The sequence below is a fragment of the Oncorhynchus keta genome, chromosome 2 (assembly GCF_023373465.1).
Source record: "Oncorhynchus keta strain PuntledgeMale-10-30-2019 chromosome 2, Oket_V2, whole genome shotgun sequence".
Taxonomy (NCBI): Eukaryota; Metazoa; Chordata; class Actinopteri; order Salmoniformes; family Salmonidae; genus Oncorhynchus; species Oncorhynchus keta.
This window is the reverse complement of record NC_068422.1, coordinates 70,874,778-70,895,134: the sequence shown is the minus strand read 5'-3', so window position 1 is coordinate 70,895,134 and position 20,357 is coordinate 70,874,778. Positions and strand designations below refer to the sequence as shown.

General features: G+C 43.7%; 1 protein-coding gene across 1 annotated transcript in view; it reads right to left on the bottom strand.

Annotated features, from left to right (window-relative positions):
• LOC118362448 (protogenin A-like) overlaps nt 1–20,357 on the bottom strand; it is a 44,233-nt gene that overhangs the window by 19,445 nt on the left and 4,431 nt on the right. Inside the window, exons 3-10 of the mRNA XM_052482014.1 lie at nt 8,395–8,539; nt 8,071–8,204; nt 7,619–7,915; nt 7,358–7,517; nt 6,676–6,923; nt 4,874–5,038; nt 3,661–3,966; nt 1,535–1,723 (exon numbers count right to left, since the gene is read on the bottom strand). Coding sequence (XP_052337974.1) covers nt 1,535–1,723; nt 3,661–3,966; nt 4,874–5,038; nt 6,676–6,923; nt 7,358–7,517; nt 7,619–7,915; nt 8,071–8,204; nt 8,395–8,539 — 1,644 coding nt within the window. The remainder of the gene's footprint in view (nt 1–1,534; nt 1,724–3,660; nt 3,967–4,873; nt 5,039–6,675; nt 6,924–7,357; nt 7,518–7,618; nt 7,916–8,070; nt 8,205–8,394; nt 8,540–20,357) is intronic.

Here is a 20,357-nt window from a genome sequence, read left to right as displayed (position 1 = left end):
GATAAACTTTTGTTATTGACCAAATACTTATTTTCCACCATAATTTGCAAATAAATTCATTAAAAATCCTACAATGTGATTTTCTGGATTTCTTTTCTTCATTTTGTCTGTCATATTTGAAGTGTACCTATGATGAAAATTACAGGCCTCTCTCATCTTTTTAAGTGGGAGAACTTGCACAATTGGTGACTGACTAAATACTTTTTTGCCCCACTCTATGTATTTACAGAAAAGCTCAGCTACAAGTGGTGAGGGGCTGAATTTGGTTGACTCTTGGTCATTTAAGTCTCTTTTGTGGCCCTTAAAGCCTAACACAATGAAAGCCTTTGATGTGAATTCTCCTCCAAATGCTCTGCTCACAGAAGTCATAAAACACACCATAAATCTGCTCCACAATAACAGCTTCCCTCTCCTCTAAAGACACCCCTGGAATACACTTCTGCCAGCTATTCTATCAAACAAGCACATTTGAGGTCATTAAACTGTTTCAATGAGAAACTAATGAAAAACCAAGGCATAGTAAGTGTGTTTTGGTGATATCTATCTATGTCACATTACTACAACTTGTTTGTCCACTATGTTCATTATTCCAGGAGGAAAATGTGGTTCATGAGGAAAAGGAGAGTGCACACAAAGCCAGACTTCCTATGTTCTTTCTCTTATCTCTCCAATAGGTTTTACCTCCAGCTTTATAAAAATACTCTATTTTGAAAATAATTATCCATTCAAAACAACATATATTTCATAAAGTACAGCACTTTAAAACCTACTCAACAATATAGCATTGTGTTATTCTAAACAACAGCTGGTGGCAAAATGGAGGAAGTTTCAGCAGTCATAGTTATCGCCCCTATCACAGTAAGACCCCTCCATGACAAAACACATACTGTAGCAAGAAAACAAAAAGGTAAAAAAGGACACATACTGTATTTACCCCCCATTCCCCCCTATGCTTTCTAATCCTGGTCTAGTACCAGAGCTTCCTGATTCAAAATTCAGCTGCTGGCCACCTGGCCGACCTCCTCTGGCCACAGATGGTCAGTTGTCCACTGCAGTGGTGTGGGACTCCCTTTCCTTCCACACTCTCCAACGTGACAAAATGAATTTGACCCAGAGGCCAGAGAACCAGCATATGCCCAACACCCCTTCCTTAGTCCCAGCAAGCAGCTATTTCTAAAGCTGTTGGGGGGGACATACATTGGAAACCAGGCCAGGGCCGTAAGGTCATGGGGGGTTGGCTTCTATCTGGACCTCTGGACATGAGCCCCCACAACTCACATGAAAAGACTTTGTCCTTCCCAAACTAATGGGATTTTCTAATCCTAAAAAGACCTTAAACATGCCTGGTGAGGACATGGAAAATGTTTTTTAAGAGAATCTTTGATCTTAATCAAATGTAAGGAGGACTTTCATTGTGTAACCAATCATTGACTAGAACATATTCTTAATCTTGCAATTGAAATCCAAAATCAAGACAAATCTCATCAGCAACAATGAGATCATAGGTCGGGTGTACTATGTGGAGTCTACTCACCTAGGCCTCCAATGGTGTGCCTGTTGTCCTGGACACGCAGCTGAATGGGGGAACTCTCAGCCTGGCTCTCCTCGTGGTAGAACAGCCTGTAGCCCTGGATGCTGACTGAGTTTCCTGGTGCCAGCTGCCAGCGCACTATGATGGTGGTGCAGTTCAGAGGCTCCAACTGTAGCTCAGGGGCCAGAGGCACTGTGAGGAGACACGAAGAGAGATAGACCTGTGGTTAGAGGCACTGTGAGGAGACATGAATAGAGAGATATCTGTGGTTAGAGTCACTGTGGGGAGACATGAAGAGAGAGAGATCTGTAGTTAGAGTCACTGTGGGGAGACATGAAGAGAGAGAGATCTGTAGTTAGTCACTGTGGGGAGACATGAAGAGAGAGAGAGATCTGTGGTTAGAGTCACTGTGAGGAGACATGAAGAGAGAGAGATCTGTAGTTAGTCACTGTGATGAGACATGAAGAGAGAGAGATCTGTGGTTAGAGACACTGTGAGGAGACATGAAGAGAGAGAGAGATCTGTAGAGAGTATTTATTTAATGTAATTATTTTGTGAAGATGGTGCCGACAGACTTGGCAGCCCTGCTTCTAGCTCCCAAGCAACTTTGCAGTATTGTTTTTGTTTGTGTTATTTCTTATCACAAGCATTTCACTACACCTGCAATAACATCAGCTAAATATGTGTATGTGACCAATACAATTTGATTTATTGAGGACAGTTCTGAGGATGTAAGGTTCAAACAGAATCTCTCTTTTTAAAGGTCATGTGTACTATTTATATACAGAGTTCAACCTGCATGACTCTTCATTTTTAGTCAGATGTCTTTATTTTAACCAGCTCATCTGGAATAGTACCAAGTCAAGGGAGAATATGAAACCCACCCAACCCCTGCTTCCCGATCAGGCCTTCTTTACCTTAAGCCCAATGGCCAGGCCTCACCAATGTGTTCATAAAGGTCAATTCGCTTCATATTCAGATACCATTCAGAGCCTTGATACTATTGACAGTCCACAACTATTTATTATGAAAGGTTAGCTAGTCCTTAACAAATTAAAGACCTGTTCAGGAACACATTTGTTTGGGATACCCAAATTATTAAGAGTAAACCACTTAACATGGCAGAAACATGCTAATTTAGATTTCCCAGAAATAATTTGCTGGACAAATAGGGTCAAAGTCACCAAAAAGCATTGTATTGCAAGAGATGCAGGGTGGCAGGCTGTGAGCAAGTTGACTCTGTAGCTTGTCTTGTTCCTTGAAAACAGGAATGCTTTCCACCCAGCTGCTCACTGGCTTTATCTGATGGAAATAACCGGCTTCCAGCCTGTAGCCCCCAACCAGAGGCACATACATACCATGCCCCAGCCTGACACACAGATACACAGCCAGGCACAAACACACTAGCAGAGATGAGCCAGGTCCTCAGTTCTACTGACAGAATGCCTATTCAGCCGTCATGATCCTGGCTGAATTGTAGAAAAGATCCTGTTTGTTTCCAAAGGGACAGAGCGAGAGAGAGAGGGCAGCAATCCCCTCCCCCACCCCTAAGGCTCAGATGTAGCTCTTAACAGAACTATTCTTCCTCCCACCCAGAGGCCTGGGTCCCTCTCTTTTATGACCCATGACTGAAGCCATTCTGATGTTACTGACAGAGGGCCAAAGGTCATGGAGTAACAAACGCAATGCCTTAACAAGATTATTAGAGAGGACGCTCTTCTCATGGCTCTCTCTCAGACACTCAGCAGAGGACTGGGAAGAAGAAAGGTTTAGAGATAATCCAGCCATTTTGCTCCTATATTGACTATGAGTAGAGGGAAGTGTGCGCTCACTGGGCACCTGCAAGGCATGATGGTTTTACTGTGCATGATAAGTCAGTGCAGAAAGTAAGGCCTTACATGTTTATTTATATGATGTGGCAGGCTGGTAGCTTCACAAATCTAAGGTTGAAATTCCGGTTCATCAAAGATGTTATGGCTTACTTATGTCTTTTGTCTTTGATTGATTACAAGTCATACAGTTGTAATCATATCTATACAAACATCATATGTGCATGCAGAAACCTAGCATTGGACCATCAAGGAGCAGCCAATAACTCATCACTACTACTGAGGAGCATGTGTAAGTACCTTTGGCGCTGGATGCCTTAGGGGTGCGGTGGGAGGTCCAGGCTGACTGTTCCCCCCAGCCCACACTAGTGGCTGCAGCGATTCGAAGGAGGTAGATGGTGTCGGGCTGCAGGCCCTCCAGGAGATACTGGGTCTTCTCCCCAGGAAGCTCCAGCTGGGTGATGGCCTGGTCAGCGCTGGTACGATAGGACAAGCGGTAGGCCGACACCCGGCCTCGGCTTAGCTTGGCTGCAAGGGGATGCCAGGACACCTGGATGTCTGTGGGGCTGCGGCTGGTGAGGCTGATCTCTGGGGCACGCAGGGGCACTGTGGAGAGGGAGACAGAGTGGTCATGTAGAGGCTTATACAGTCACCAACTTGTTCATTACTGTGTTACTTTCTCTGGTTTCTGTCTATATTTATGGTTGTTTTGTATCGTGTTTTGGTGGGGACCAAAGAAAGAGTTGTGATTTCTAAAGTAACAGCTAGCTACTGAGACTATAATGAACAAACCCAGAGATACAAATCAGTTCACTGTGCGTCACACTCAGTCATACTGGATAATCAATTCAGTAAGTATGCAAGTGTACACAATAAATAGATGTGATCTGATTTAGACTGGTATGCAATCATGTGACAGATGTTCCCTTAGCCAAGGACAATAGACCAGTTATTTTCTATGGAACATGTAAGAAATGTAATTTTCCTTGATCATAAGTGGTAGTCACGGTTGCACAGTGCAGAAACATTTAATGGGGTGGTGTGAACTGTGAAGGGCCCTTGTGGGGAGTTAGATTATAGTAGAGAGGGTCATTCCTGATCTCTAAAGATCAGCCTGACTAATGTTTAACCAGCCGAGTGGTCCACCATCTAATCCTTCCTTATTAGACTCCTCTATTCCTCTGACGCACCTCTCAGAGACGACCCCAATTAGACAGCCAGGGGTTAGCCCCACTAGATTCATTACAGGACCTACAGTACTGCCCACTCTCTACAGCCTATTCATTACAGATTAAACACACTGGAAAACATCCTCTGAGTCCTCCATTAGAGTGATAGAAGACCTTACACAATGACTACAGGATCAATATGAAGCATTCTCTTTACTATTCATCTGGGGGTGTTTGGCTGCACACTTGGGGGTGTTTGGCTGCTACCTCTGTTTCCCTGGGTTACAGCCTGATAAAGGCCAGGGTGGACTGTATGTATGTGTATGTAAACGACGAGGCCTCACCATCCTCCAGGGTGTGCTGGAACACATGGTCTGACATGCGGCTTGCTCCCATGGGCATGTAGGCCACGATGTAGAAGGTGTAGTTCCGAGCTGACTCCAGGTCATCAATAATGTACCGGGTTGTGTCGTTGCCAATGACAACCTGATATTCCTCATTGTTCAAGCCTGGTTTCAGGGAAGAAAAGGGCACACATTTAATCAATTAATCAATTATCACCCACAGAGCTGTAAGCTGCATGTACAGGCAAGGAGTTCAGAGGGGATCTGATCCTTCAATGCAAACTCTTTAGGGCACTAAAGGGGGACCTAATCATAAAAGGGTCTATGAAGATTTGCGTACATTCTGAGTACAAAGACAACTTTTGATAACTTTCCATAATCATCATTCAATGATTTCTCTCAGTATACAGAGCAATTAGAACATAATCACTTTAGCTTTAGGAACCTCCTTGTCTGAGGCGCCTGATTCTTACAAAGTTACGATGTACATCTGTCTCTAACGGTGGGCTTCTGGTCCATTCAATATACAAAAAGTGTCAACTCAATCAAACTAGTTCCTTCCCCTTTTATAGACAATTTCATCAACATTGCTGGGACCAAATTCCAGCATTCAATTTTCCCACATTGCTGGCTGAGCCTAATAGCAGTTTAATTAGCACAGATTAGGAAGGTCCCACAAAAGACTCACTTGTAGCCAGGACATATTGAATCGTCCAGCCTGATTTCTGACCTGGTAAACAAGATCCTTGAGAGTAAACAGAAAAGGCCTTGTCCGGGGGCCTGAAAGGCCCAGGAAACCTCCCTGAAAAGACACACAAAGCCTCCCTCCCAGTCCAGCTCACACTGTCCCAGTGCCTTGACAGAATCTCCTCTGTTGGATTAGCACACTCCAACACACAGACTAATTAGTTCCTCCTTTCATTAGAACCTCCATTTAGTGCCAAGGCTCTGTGTCTGAGACCTCAGGTGCAGAATGCATTGGTGCTACTACTACTGTCAATCTCAACAGCCAGCCATTCTCTGAGACCGGACAGAATGTTTCACAAAATCTTAATCAAGTGCACCAAATCCTTTACAGACGCCAGTTATTTAAGGAGAAAGGGGCAGATTTTCTAACTTACTTCCGTTAAAGTCCTTATCCTTACATAGCCTAGCAGGTGTTTCTTTTGCTGCATGGAATTCGTACATTTGGCCTATACAATGGTATTCCATAGCCGGCGATGAACAACCGTGCCTGAATGAACTGGATAACATTTGTGCTGAACTGTTACATTGTTTGAATGTGACTCTTGGTGCCTCTTCATCAACAATACAGGTTCCCAGGAAAGCTAAAGGTCCAGCAGTCAATGACTGAGGTTTAGTGACTACAGTACAGCCCTTGTATTCTCGTGATCGGTTCCTGTCTATCCAGCATCTCATCTAGTGTAGGGGGTTCCCTCACATTTAAAACCAATGCACAGGGCTTGAGATCGCCTATGGAAGGCCAGTCCTGTTTGTACAGAGTAAGCTGCTGTTCTTTCTTCGGTGCAGTAATCATCGTTTTCCTTGACCTCTGCCCAGCAACCAACTATTAACAACAGATGGCCAATCCTCCACATTCTGTTCTGGGGCAAGGAGGAAGCGGAGCATTCAGGACTCTAAACAGTGTGAACTGTTAACTCCTGGGGCTACCAAGGCCATTAATATGGAATTCCCTAATACATACGACATGAACTTTATCCTGCCAAAATCAAAAATAGTTTCTGTTTGAAAACGTACAAGACATAGAAGAGGCTCCCCCTGAATTGGCCATCATGTCTCACCTTCAGCCTTCATGTAGTGCACAGAGTAGGCAATCACTTTGTCTGAGTTGTACAGTGGTCTCTCCCAGGCCAGCAAGATGGCGGAGCTGGATACAGTGTCAGCCCGGATGTTCCTGGGCGCACTGGGCCGGTCCTCTGACATCACCACTATGAGCCGGGCCATGGACAGCACAGAGCCCTGCTCATTCTCTACCTGGCACTGGTAGATGGCATCATCCTCAGGGATGATCTGGTTGATCACCAATTTACTGTGGGACAAAACACACATGGCATTATTAGACTTCTGTCCCTCCTCCAGCTTCACCTACCAATACTAAACCCATTGCTTACCAGCTCTATCATTCTCTTTCAAATCAGAAACCGTTAACAAGCCAAGGCAGTGGTATTAGCAGAGGAAGCAAATAAGTGGGAAATCCACTGAAACGCCATTTGCACGTTTTTTTATTATTCAGCTTCCTTTCTTCTGTGGGAAAGGGCAACTATCAACAAAGACACCTACCTGTGGGGTAAAGGAATTAGGGATTCTGTTTCAATTAACATACAGCAGAACATACAATATGGTTGGTGTTTAGGAGGCAAGGATTTATAAAACAATGGGATGATCATATAAATAAAGAATTTAGAGGGAGACAAACAGGAGCAGAGTTATTAGCTACAGTCAATTTGGTGTTAGAGCTCAGACCTGTTGTACATCTTGATGCGTCCGTTGGACTGGACCTTCTCTCCGTTCTTCAGCCAAGTGATGTGGGGCAGGGGAACCCCCTCAGCCTGGCACACAAAGCGGGCCGTGCCCGCACGCGGACGGGTCAGGCTCTCCGGCCACTCCACCAAGGACGGAGGCGCTGGATAAGGGAAACGTAGATGTAACAAACACCAACAATCATGTCTGTAATAACAACTGACACTTATAGGACCTCTACACAGACAACTAACATGTTTTTACCTAGCACAGTGATGTTGGCTGTGGCGATGGTATAGTTGCGTGTGCCAGGGGTAGTGGCTCTGCACATGTACACTCCTCCGTGTTGGGGTTTGATGTCAGAGATGATGAGGTTGCCATTGCCCAGCACCTTGGTGTTGAACACGTCGATGGACTTGCTGTCGGCTCGGCTCCAGGAGATGAGGGGTCGGGGGTTCCCTGTAGCCATGCATTCCAGGATGGCACTTTGGTGCAGGGACACAGTGGCATTCTGGGGCCCGGCGATGATACGAGGCCTCTGAGGCAGTTTGGGGCTTGGAGCTGTGGAGGGGAGACAGGATTTGACCAGGGTGCCCACTTCACTACTCAACATAAATATAACTTGGCTTTTATTGGGCTTATAACGTTTGATGCAATGCTTGTGAATATATTATGTTTTAATCTGAAAAAAGTGCAATTTCTCCACTATCTCCCACCTGGAGTGACAGTGAGGGTTGCCTCTGTACTCCGGCGACGATTGGCGATGTTGGTCGCCACACAACGATAGTTCCCAGCATCCCCTTTTTCCACCCCATGGATCTGCAAAACGCCGCTGGGCAGGACTGTGATTCTGGGAGAGACAAGAACACAAAGACAATCAGTACATCATAGATATTAGTGGATGAGCACACAGCTCTGATATTTCTATCCCTCTGACATGTACAGTTTAAAGTCGCAATAGACTTCTCCAATAATCTCAAACCTCATCTAAAGATAAAGTTAATGACATGGCATGATAATGAAATAATGAGAATGCATACCTATTAGTTGCCAGCGGTAATGTGACCCGATTAAACTCCCAGGTGATGATGGGTGGAGGGCTTGCAGTGACTTTGCAGGTGAAACGGGTGACTGATCCTTCTGTCACCACAATGGAAGTTGGCTGATATGTAAAGGGGGAGATACCTACAGAACAAAACAAGAAATGGTGAGACACTGTGTACTCCAACAGTAGACACATTCTCTAATGTACAATACATGTTTGCACAGTTATGATTACTAGCAATGCAGCCATTAGAAAGCAAGAACTGTGAAATTATGTTTTTCTAGTATTTTATTTTCCCCCATTCGGATCTATAAGACCAATCATCACAAAAATGTATGTTCATGGCCCAATATCCTCTCTTGCTCGGCAGCTCATCTTGGTGGATAAAGTTACATGTCTTTCAATCAAACTAAGCCTCTGTATCTTAGGACTTAAGGGCACTGTTCAGTTAAAATGGAAATCAATGACATTTATGGAAATAAGGGAATATATTGATCTGCCAGGCATATCTTATAAATATACATTACTTCACTTTCAGGTTACTATCTCACTAAAGCCATACCCAGCAAAGCCCAACCCACTTCAGTATCTGCCTGATAGTGAGACTTTAGTGCTGTGAAGCTGAACCTCATTCTTAGAATTTTCAGTGAAAATAGGAAAATCTATGCACACAATTATACCGAAATGATCACTACCCCAACTGCCATCCCCTTTATTCATATAATTGTCCATGAAACTACTTGCCAGGGAGCTGCCATGTCCCAACAAGAAAGCTATATCCTATTAAAATCAACCTAAATGCTGTACATCAGCACTGAGATTGAACATTTGCCAAAAATAATCATAAGGGCTGTTGACAGCAAGATCTGAAGAGCCCCACAAGCCATGCAACCTTACCCCTCCAAGACAAATTCTCTCCCTGACCTCCTCTCCTTACAGCCTAGACAGAGTTCATGTGTTGATGCATTGCCGTCTAATCAAGACAGTCACAGGAAGACCCTTTGCCCTGAGATGTAGGTTAGTCCACTATTGAAATCAGCTGTTGTTTTTTTCTCCTTACAAAACATTGCCCTGTCTCTCACCTTCTCTTTGAAAATGCATAAGCTCCAGTTCTCCCTCAAATTAGGTGTTATACAAGCACCAGACATCGCATATCAGACGGGGTTCCCGAGGCCCTAACTAACCTAAACAAACCAGCATGTTACATGTACCTGTCAGCTCATCCTGGCTGGATCACCTTAAACCCTGAGGAGATCAGAGAGCAGAGGAAATCTCTGCTAGGCCCATCTTATTAATTAGCTTCTCTACTATGCACATCTACACACATGAGTAGAGGTCAATCAGTCAAATGTGTGCCATGCACACAATATTTTAGCGACCCACCTAATGACTACTGCTAATACTTTAACTGAAATAAAATTCCTCATACGCTTGCTGTAAAACTCTTTATATTTGAACACAGAGTCATTAAGCCCACAGCTGGTTATGAGGCCATGTGGAGGAGGAGGGGACGCTTGATCCATTTTGTTTGAGATCATTGATTCATTTCCCGCTCATGGAGCAGCAGAGTTTGGGAAGATCAGTCAGTGAAAGATGATACTGAAAGTGAGGTCTTTGACAGGCCCAACAAATGGCCAGCCAGTGGGAACCTAAAAAGACTGCTCTATGCTAACAGTAGCATTAAAGGACAACATCACATGTAACCAACCCTCACAGACACACAGTCCTTTTGGGAAAAGTGCTACCTCTTCACAGCATCTAATTCCTAATTTGGCCTACCTCTAGGTAGTACGTCTCATATGCTTATAGTAATTAATACATCATTATAACTGTTTCCTTTAAGTCAAGTGTTACCTATATATTATTTGCCACTGATTTTATACTTTTATCCTCCTGAGATAAAGAGAACCCCTGATGACAGATATATCTAAAAGTGTTGCCCTGCTGAGTGCAGCCGGACGGTGATGATTGGTGGAAAGGTCCGGCAACATCCTGCTTGGATTGGATTTTCCTGAAACTGATTGGTTGTCAGACACCACCTGAACTGTATGGAAACTAAACTCCATGACAAACTTCATGTACACAGCGTGTGTCCCATTACTGATATCACCTAAACCTTATCCACCGTTAAGAATGATGTTGCTAGTAGTTCAATGTCTAGAATAGATTGTTCATTGTTTCAAAAAAGTAATACAAAATAACCTAGAACATTATGACCCCCCCCCTTTTCAGTCACTAAGAAATAAAAAAAATAAAAAAGCCATTAAGGTAATCCACTGCTATCCACTCCCATCCCCCTTCTCAACTAAAGAAGCCTCGGGTCAATAGTTTGTTAAAGTTACTGTCCAGTGAAAATATTACTTTTAAAAGTTAATAATTTGTTAAGTTATACCCAAATAATGGTGTTGACTCACGATCCTATACTCATATTTGTGGCCAAAGCATAAATGGAGAAAAAACACTTAAAAAACCCCACATCAAATTTGTATCGCAAACAGACCATTTCAAAAATGCTTGCTATTTCATCATGGAGTATGATGTCATCCTCCTGAGGAGGATGAGATGGCCAATCAGCAGTCTACTCTGTTATTGGGGTACGCCCGCGCCTTCGATACCAAAGTGACTTTTTTGTAGCAGATTAGGAGCATTTACGCAGCAGATTAGGAGAATTAACATAGCCAATTAGGAGACTGAGGTTAAGGTTAGGAAAGGGTTAAGGTTAGGGTTAGTGAAAATGCTCTCCAAACCTGCTACGGAAATCACTTTGTTTCGAAGTGGCGTGAAAAGAGTGTGTCCCACGCCCACACCATTCCAACACACAAAATCTGTATTGTAACACACGTAATTACAATTTTAGGAAAGAAAACTATTTCACTAATTTTGTAATTAATAATACGTCTTATTTGATATAAATCTGGAAACACTGGACAGTTACTTTATTAAAATAAATGATGGTACTGCTGCTCTTGATACAGACCTCAATTTAAATCACATTTTTGGAAGGATTGAGATAAATACAATCTTTACCAAAAAGCCCCAGGTCTGGATAACATCAACTTAATTATCATAAACAAATCAAACCACTCCTGGAACAACTGGGACCCAGTGCAACCAACGGACTAGACTACATCAGTGAAGGACTATATAAAGAAGACTACATCAGAAATACCCAAAACAAGTACCATAAAACAAAATCCTCTTCACCCATTTACTACTCAGAGAAAAAGGAATCAGATAATTCAAAGATACACTATATCTGTGTCTTCAGATTCAAAACAGCTGCATGTTCAGAATGCAATGTGCACCACTTAAGTAATGGATTAACAAACAGACTGCAGTGCTCTTTGACCTCTGCACACATCCGATGCTGTTTATGCTGCAGGGGCGAGGAGCGAGGAGCCATCAGCACTCACAGATGAAGAGGCAGTCTGAGGGGAGGGGAGAGGGGCATCAGAGTACCTCTCCTGGGCTCTCTCTCTCTCTCTATCCAACTCTCTCCCCCCTCCCTAGGCTCAGTTATCTCGCTAGCCCAGTGAAACAATGATATACTCTCCCCAGTGTTTACCTTCGGAGGCTCCCCCACTAACTCTATCACAGAAATGACCTCTCTTCTCTACATTCTGCACACAAAATATCTTGAACGCACATCAAACACAGCAGGCTTGACAGGGGAGAAAATCCAGGGGTGGGGGTGGGCAACAGATGAAGAAAACATACGAGGAGCCGTGCAAAGATAGGTGCAAGGTTTATCGTTTCTGATTGAACAGCTGTTGCCACTGACTTCAGAGAGGACCCCAATCAACATCTTCTTGCACCTTAAGTCTGAATAATTGAACTATTACCAATCATCAAATTTCACTGACAATCAGCACAAGTGGTACACTTCTAGCTGTATCCTTAACAAACCTTTCTCAGAGTACTACTTAAAAGCAACGTAAATCTCAAGCACTGCTCTCGAGAAACCTTGCCTAAAGGTAAACTCCACCCCGTCATAAACACACTGGATTGTGTCCTGGCCTCTATAACAGCCGATATGGATAGCTGGACGTAACCTGGGTTTCCATGTGTCGTGGTGCTGAACAGCGGGAAAGCCCTAACTGCCAGACTGGGCTCTCTGTGAATCCTGATCAGCGCACTGCACTCTGACAACTACTCCGTGTCGTCTTCAGGAAGTAGGCAAGGGGAATTCTGTCCCTCCTAAACGCAGCTTAACCTCGGACATTTCAAGGTAAAGACATCCTCGTTTTTTCCACTTGCCACGAACAGAGCATGTACTGTTCATGAGCAAAGCTAGAATGAACCAAATTCATTTAGGATCCATAACCTACATTGTTTACCCTGACCAGTTTTAGAGAGCTGCGCCACTTTGCATTGAACTTTAATTTGCAGAGCACTTTACTTCTAGTATTAGATTGCAGACTTTCAAATGAAATGCTAACTTCTCTAATGAGTTGTGTTCCACAAGTTGCTGTAGATGCCCATTTCTTTGTTGTGAAGTTATTTTGAAGACAAGGGGACTGATCCTTTCACTGAGCCCCTGGCCACTTTGCTTTGGGCATTTTTAATTTAATTAGTTCTGAGCTGTAAGGTCTCTTGTGCATCAGGCCCAGTGCAGCCCTATGCAGAGGAATATTTGCTGTGGAGAGAAGTGCAGGCAGGCATTGGATTGGGAGCATCATAGAACGGCTACAGGGGTCCATCCCTCAGCAACACACTCCCACGGAGGAACAGAATGTGGAACCTCTAATCAACATCAAACTCATTCCTAAGTGTTGCACAACAGCAGCAATGCAACATGGAGGCATCCATCCCAGTAGCCCGGGGCCTGGGGGCTTGAGACAATGAGCTTCCCAGATACTCTGTCTCTCTGAACAGTCAAAAAATGCTGGATTGACAAACAGAGAGATCCTTATTGGTTATGGATTGCGTACTAAGCCTCAGTCTAAAATCTATTCTGCTAGGGCTTGTCGAGCTGTGGTCACTGCCATGGCTGCTCAAAATATGCGATTGACCATCTCCTTTGAGTGATGATGGTCGCCAGAGGCAGCACCTAATGCTCTTAGGATTAAATATTAAAGCAGATGAGGCTCACACTACAATAACTAGATTATACCTTCAATTATCTCTGTGTGCCCATTTACCATTTACTTCTTCCAGTCACCTTCCAGATTACTTTTGAAACACATTAAACACACAAATGCTCATCATATGCACCTCTCCCCTGGAGCCTTGGGTATCCAGTTATTGAGCAAGGCCTCCATAAATGAAAAGGTGACTTGACTATTCTCCACCTTTCACAATGTGTTTCTGTTACTTAATGATTTCATTCAACCACCTGGAGAATATATAACTACCAAACCCACCTAGCTTAAATGTAAAATAATTGATTGTTTACCCGGATGTTTTGCCCAGATGTTTCTAATGATGGGGTGAATGCCTGCGCCAGGCGGCACAAAAAAGAGGATCTGGCCATCTGCCCCTTGCAGTGACCCCACCTCTGACCTCCAACCTCTACAAATCTTGTCCAGCACACCGCCCATCAAGGCAGAGCCCTGCAAGGCCACCCCAGCACTGCTGCAATGCTAACGCTCCCCTGCTGGCTCTCTGCAAACTGCCAATCAATCACTCAGAGCCTCCTAAAACTGAGGGTACTCTGCCTTCCTACAGATATGAAATGCCCCCGCTAACATGCTCTTTCTCTTAAACCCTGTCCACTGCCATCCCATACTGGCACAGTAGAACAACACTTTGCATAATGCTTTTCTTCATTTAGTCACTGGGCAGATGGGAGATGTTGGTGGATGCTGGTGCCGAGTAGGAAAGAAAATATGTTACTATTGATCATGAACAAAGTGGGGATTCACAATAAATCAAATCTCTAACACAAAACATAATGATGGGTGTTCCATTATTAATAATGACCATTTAAACCTCCTCTGAGGTTTTTCAGAATACAGACTGCACCCTTATTCTAAGCAACAGAAACAAGTTTGACAGCAACAAAAAAAAAATCAGTGAGTGACCACTGAAAACACCTTCACCAATGTCCGAACTAAACTATAGAATTATTCCGTACCCTGACTCCCAGCTGGCCAATCTCTTTGTTTTCCAGAGACCTGCTGAAGCCAGAAGCTCAGTAAACCGCAGGTCAGTGGACAGGTCAAGCCCGGACAAAGGTTCCCTTAGAAACTTCAGGGGCCAGCTCTGTCCCCCTTCCCCCTGGTTCCTCCACAGTACAGGGGTGCTTTATCAACCCAAATCTCCCCATCCCACCCCACCCGAGAACATGCTCTTTAACAAATGGGAATCCAATATTCAGAGCAGTTATATGCGCTCCTAATTACTATAGCTTGAAGGATCACACTGCAGGCACAAATTCTACCTCACTAATATGTAGGTTTAAAAAAATGCTCATAATGATGTGAGAAGAATGTGTTCTATATGTGCTGTATGGAGAGGTTGCCCAATGAGCATGAATAATCCACTAATAATAAAAAGCAAAGAACATCCTCACAGTAAAGCAAACCATAAAGCAAATGTTTATAGTGTGCAGAGTCAGTATGTGTGCATTCAGATACATCCCTCTGTGGTCAGGGGTTCACTTTGTTGTTCTCTGAGCTGTAACTCAGAAACATTCCTATGTTGTTGTTTTTTGCAGGGGCAGAGGAGCTCAGAGTTTAGGCAGGGCGTCTGGCGACAGGTCAATGGCTGCTGCTGAGCTCTACTCTGAGCTCTGCTCTGCAGCACTAATTTCCTCCAGGCCTCTAGGTTCCTAGCAGTAGACAAACACAGTAAGTGGTCAAGCAGGGGACAGAACTGGACCTTTCTATCTACTTCAAGGCCCTGGCTACATGTGTGACTTCTCCTCGCTCCTGATTGGAACAAGGTGGATGAGCACTGAGGCCAGATCCAGAGTGGCTGGTCGGGGATCTGCTCTGGCAGCTTTGTCTAAAGCGATCTGCAGAGCAATTGAGTGGAAACACTGGTCCTAATCTGGCAGATGACCTGGGCGAGGCTTGCAGCTTCACTACGCATGACTAGGTAAGGACTGGAGTTGGTCCTGGTCAGGTCATGTGGTCAGGAAACCCTCTGGGCCCTACTCATAATCAATCAAAGTATAAAGGAGTTGATTCCCCCCACCCTTATGAGTCATAAGTGACAGAACAAATAGCATTACTGTAAGTGTAAAACAGTAGGACTGAAGGATGATTTCTTTGGATAGCATTGCAAGGGAGAGGAAGAAGCAAACAGCTATTTATGACTTCAACAAAACTCCTTGGCCTCGACCTCAAGGTCCAAATACGGACAGTTCTGGACAGTTCTGTACTCAACCCAATAAAACATTTAACCACTTTAGCATTCAACGTCATCAGACTTGTCAGAGAGCTCATCAAGAGCCATAACACAACTAAAGCTGTTAAGCATTTGGTTTTCATTTCAACCAATTTCTAGAAACATTCAATTCAAGGGCCTCCCGGGTGGCGCAGTGGTTAAGGGTGCTGTACTGCAGCGCCAGCTGTGCCACCAGAGACTCTGGGTTCGCGCCGCGAGGTAGACGCACAATTGGCCTAACGTCGTCCGGGTTTAGGGAGGGTTTGGCCGGTAGGGATATACTTGTCTCATCGCGCACCAGTGACTCCTGTGGCCAGCCGGGCGCAGTGCGTGCTAACCAAGGTTGTCAGGTGTTTCCTCCGACACATTGGTGCGGCTGGCTTCCGGGTTGGATGTGCGCTGTGTTAAGAAGCAGTGCGGCTTGGTTGGGTTGTGTATCGGAGGACGCATGACTTTCAACCTTCGTCTTTCAACCTTCGTCACCGAGCCTGTACGGGAGTTGTAGCGATGAGACAAGATAGTAGCTACTAAACAATTGGATACCACAAAATTGGGGAGAAAAAGGGGTCAAATTCAACAAAAAAAAAACACACAAAAAACATTCAATTCAATGATAATTACTATGACAAATGTTTGACATGGTGATATTGATTTGTGCAATTCATTCAAATTAGGGACAGTGGGTTGTGGACAGAGCTGGGCAGTGAAGGGATCAGGGTGAGTGGGTGGGGAGGACCGCTCATTTCCTGACTTCATATGCAAATGACACATGAATGGCCTAAGAGAGGAAACAGTTTAGGAAGCAAGCAGTAAATATCAAACTGTTGAGGTTTCATGTAAATGGACACTGCCTTGGTTTGCTGCCCACATTTTATGAAAGGTCAAAAGGTGGCAAAGAACTGAGAATCCCATAAAATAAAGATAAGAGGAACAGCCAGGTCTCTTTCTGTCAAGAGGGACTGAGTCACGTAGTGCTTGGGTCTTTTCTGTACATTGGAATGCGTCACACATCAGAATGAGTTCAAGGTATTCCACACTATGTAACAAGAATAGCCCAGGCTAGTCTCTCTCCCTCCTAACCTTAACGCTGAGTGGAAACAAAAGGAGCTAGTTGACAAATCAATCCTTTGCTTTGTTTCCTTATGTTGCTTTAAAGGAGGCTATTTAATGAGTTTCTAATTAAATGCCTCCAATGGAACAGAACCCAAGAAACTCTTGAGTGATGAGTTCCTTCATAATGTGCAATGACCCCACACCACGTTTGTCTTTCCCCCCTTTAATAAATAATAAGGGTTCCTGAAAAAGAATGCTCAGCCTGGCAACTGAGGGGAAGAATGCAATGCTGAAAAGCCCCACAAATCAATCATTGGCCGGGTGAGCTGGGCTGGGCCAGGAAGCAGGCTACTGGAGGAAGCTCCATAGAGCCTGCAGAACAGCCCAATGGTCATTGGCCCAGGCCAAACAAAGAACATATCCCATGAGCACTGTGACCTCTCAGTCCCCTGGCTAGTGGGGGGGGGTTAGGACAGGGACACTTGCCCCCTCCTCCCATCTCTTATCTGGTGTCAAAGTTCTCCAATCATTCAACATCAGCCCTTCACCCACCAGAGACAGTGTTTTCATTGTGTCTAATCTCTTCATCAGAGTGCTGGTTTTAAACAGTCAATTTCAAATCAGTACAGTCTTCTACTTAATTAAGGGAAAGGGGGCACCTAGTCAGTTGTACAACTGAATGCATTCAACTGAAATGTGTCTCCCGCATTTAACCCAACCCCTCTGAATCAATTATAGTGTCATGCTTTGTTTCTCTAAAATGAAAACAAGACACCACAAAATGTGGCTTTGTGCTCAAAATCCAATAGGAGATGATGCCAATGGAGTAAATCTTGGAAGCATAACACCTTTTTTGAGTAGACATACCTGTAGATTGGGTCAACACTGATAGGGGACTGTTGAAGTAATTGATAAATGAGAAAGAATGTCTAGCATTGTTGCAGGGAGGATTTAAATTGTGAGTACTCTCAGTACCTAACATCTATTGGGCAATCTAAAGACACCTTGGACCTCCGGAACTTCGGTCCAAGGAAAAAATTCCTGTCCCACAGATGCTGATGAGGGAAAAACGAATCCAGGCTCGGAGACTTATTTCTCTTAAATAATTATTTCAAACATTCACTTCAATCCATTACTGTACCTTTAGGTTTGCTTTTCCTTTATTGTGGTCCTAATGCTGCCAAGCCTTTGCAGGTCTAATACATTCCGTAGCAACCAAAATAAACACTGGGGCTGTGGTCACACACGGAGAGAGCTGGTGGGGTCAAACAACCATTTTGTTGGAGTCACAAAGTCTGCTGTGGAATAGTGATTTGGGTGCTTTATTGACGACCACAATATGAGGTTAGTAAACTGTTCAGCATTAGGAATCCTTACAACCATGTACTCCGTTTTTTAAAACCTGTATTCTATATGCTTACTCCAGAGGCCAAATATCTTTGCACTAGATACTTGCATTTATTGGGGTATTCAAACCTGGTCCCAAATCCCTGCTGAAAAATACGGCATAGACCAGCATACATTTCAAGCTTGTCCATGCTGGTATTTGCTGGTCCATGCTGGTCAGATGTTGGTCAAGCTGGTTTGACCAGCATGTTCTAGCTGGTTATGCTGGTTGGCCAGCATGGTCTAGCTGGTTTTGCTAGACCAGGTTTTGATATTTTAGACACTGGTGACCAGCCTTCAATGTGTTTTGGACACATAGCAGCTTATGTTGGTATTGCTAGTATATTGGTGACCAAGCAGGTTAAGCTGGTCTGACCACGCCCATCATTATCACATTTCCCAGCATGCTCTATTGCAGGTGATTTTTAGAATTGTTTGTTGTGTTTTTTTATGTACATTGATTGATTAATCTTATGTTAAACAAAGATAAATAACATACATTTTTCTAAATGAATCCAATCTGTTAGTTGGATTTATTGCACCCATTACTGAAATGGTTGTCACAGTTTATTTTTTGGGTAGTTTAATTTCTTCTTCTTGCTAACCTTGGCAGTTATTCTGAATGCATATTGTGGGTGAAGAAACGTTCCAATTGTTGGTTATCCGCACTCTGGCTGGATTCCATTAGGAATGAAACATCACTTTGCAAGCCAATATAATGTGACTTGATGCTGGTTCTGCTGGTGACCAACTTATGCAGGTCACCAGCGAAAATACAGTGAAGGCTGGCCACCTGCAAAAATACAGGTAAAGCTGGTCACCACAAAAACACAGCAAAAACACAGCAAAACCAGCACCTGTGCTGAACCAACTATGGTTGGTTCTATGCTGGGTTTTTTTCATCAGGGATGTGTGTGATTTGTTATATATTTTATGCCTCCTATCTATTCTCTCTTATGACACCAATGAGCGAGATATATTCTCTACACTGGTTTTGTAACCTCGAAAAAACACAACTGGGAGCTAATTTTAGAATCAATTAAAAACATCCCAGCACACTCACAGTAAGACTTTGCATCGGAACCGATGGATAAGGATATGGGCAAGGACATGGATATGGTTTTACAATGTCTGTGTATTGCGTAATGCCCTGTGAACCTCTGGAAACATGGTTTAGGATGCCTGGAGGGATCATACACATGAGACTGTCTCTACGGACAACCCCATCAATCTGAGGAGGCCTATTGACAGCACTCACGTGTTTAGCTACCAAGTCACATGGCCGTTCATCAAGACACAATCCCCTCTCATCGTTTCCCTCAGGGCAACTGGCATTTAACGTTTCTCAAACCCTCCATTTCCTGCCTGTAATGGTCGACTTAAATCATTATCTCTGACTCTGACACTGTAACATTTACTTGTTCAGAAAAATACCAGGTAAAAAAGGAAGTCCCGGCTTCAAAGTGGGCGCATCTGCTCCGAGGACAAAGGGATTTTGAAAGAGTAGAAACCAGATCTGAAAAGAGAACTAGCCTAAGATGGTGTTAGGGATGGTCTTCCCACATTTATAACATAAAACAATTAACTGAATTTTGTGTTATTTTTTGTTAAATAATGCCACAGTCTTTCTAAAGGCCATAGTCAGAAAGGACTTGGCAGCATGACTGATAGTGAGGGATATCTATTAAGGCCAGAGGTGAGAAGAGCCTCTGGGCAGAAGGTACAAAAGGTCCCCACATGTTGTACTATCAATCTTCCTGGTGAAGGATGCAACACATGAAAAGCTCAGAGCCACAGTAACGCTCACTCTGAAATCTTTTCTCATCATTCAATGAGGAGTGTTTTTTCAATGCAAACAGGGGCGTCATAAACACCACCTAGGGCACAGTAACATCAATAAAAAGCATCTTAAGACCTAAGGATACAAAAAAACAAATAGGCCATGTTGGAAAGTCATATCATTTACAAAAAGTCACTTTATCAACTTAAAAATAATTTATTGAAAAAGCATAATTGAAGTTCGGATAATCACATTTGATTTTAGATTTCCAAAATCAAAATTTAAAAAGTTTAATAAAACTCTGCAGTGCCATTCTCATAATTACCCTTCCATAAGTGAATAGGCCCAGCTGTCCTAACCATTGATCTCTGGACAAACAAATGCCCCCCAAATAACTAATTTTAGTT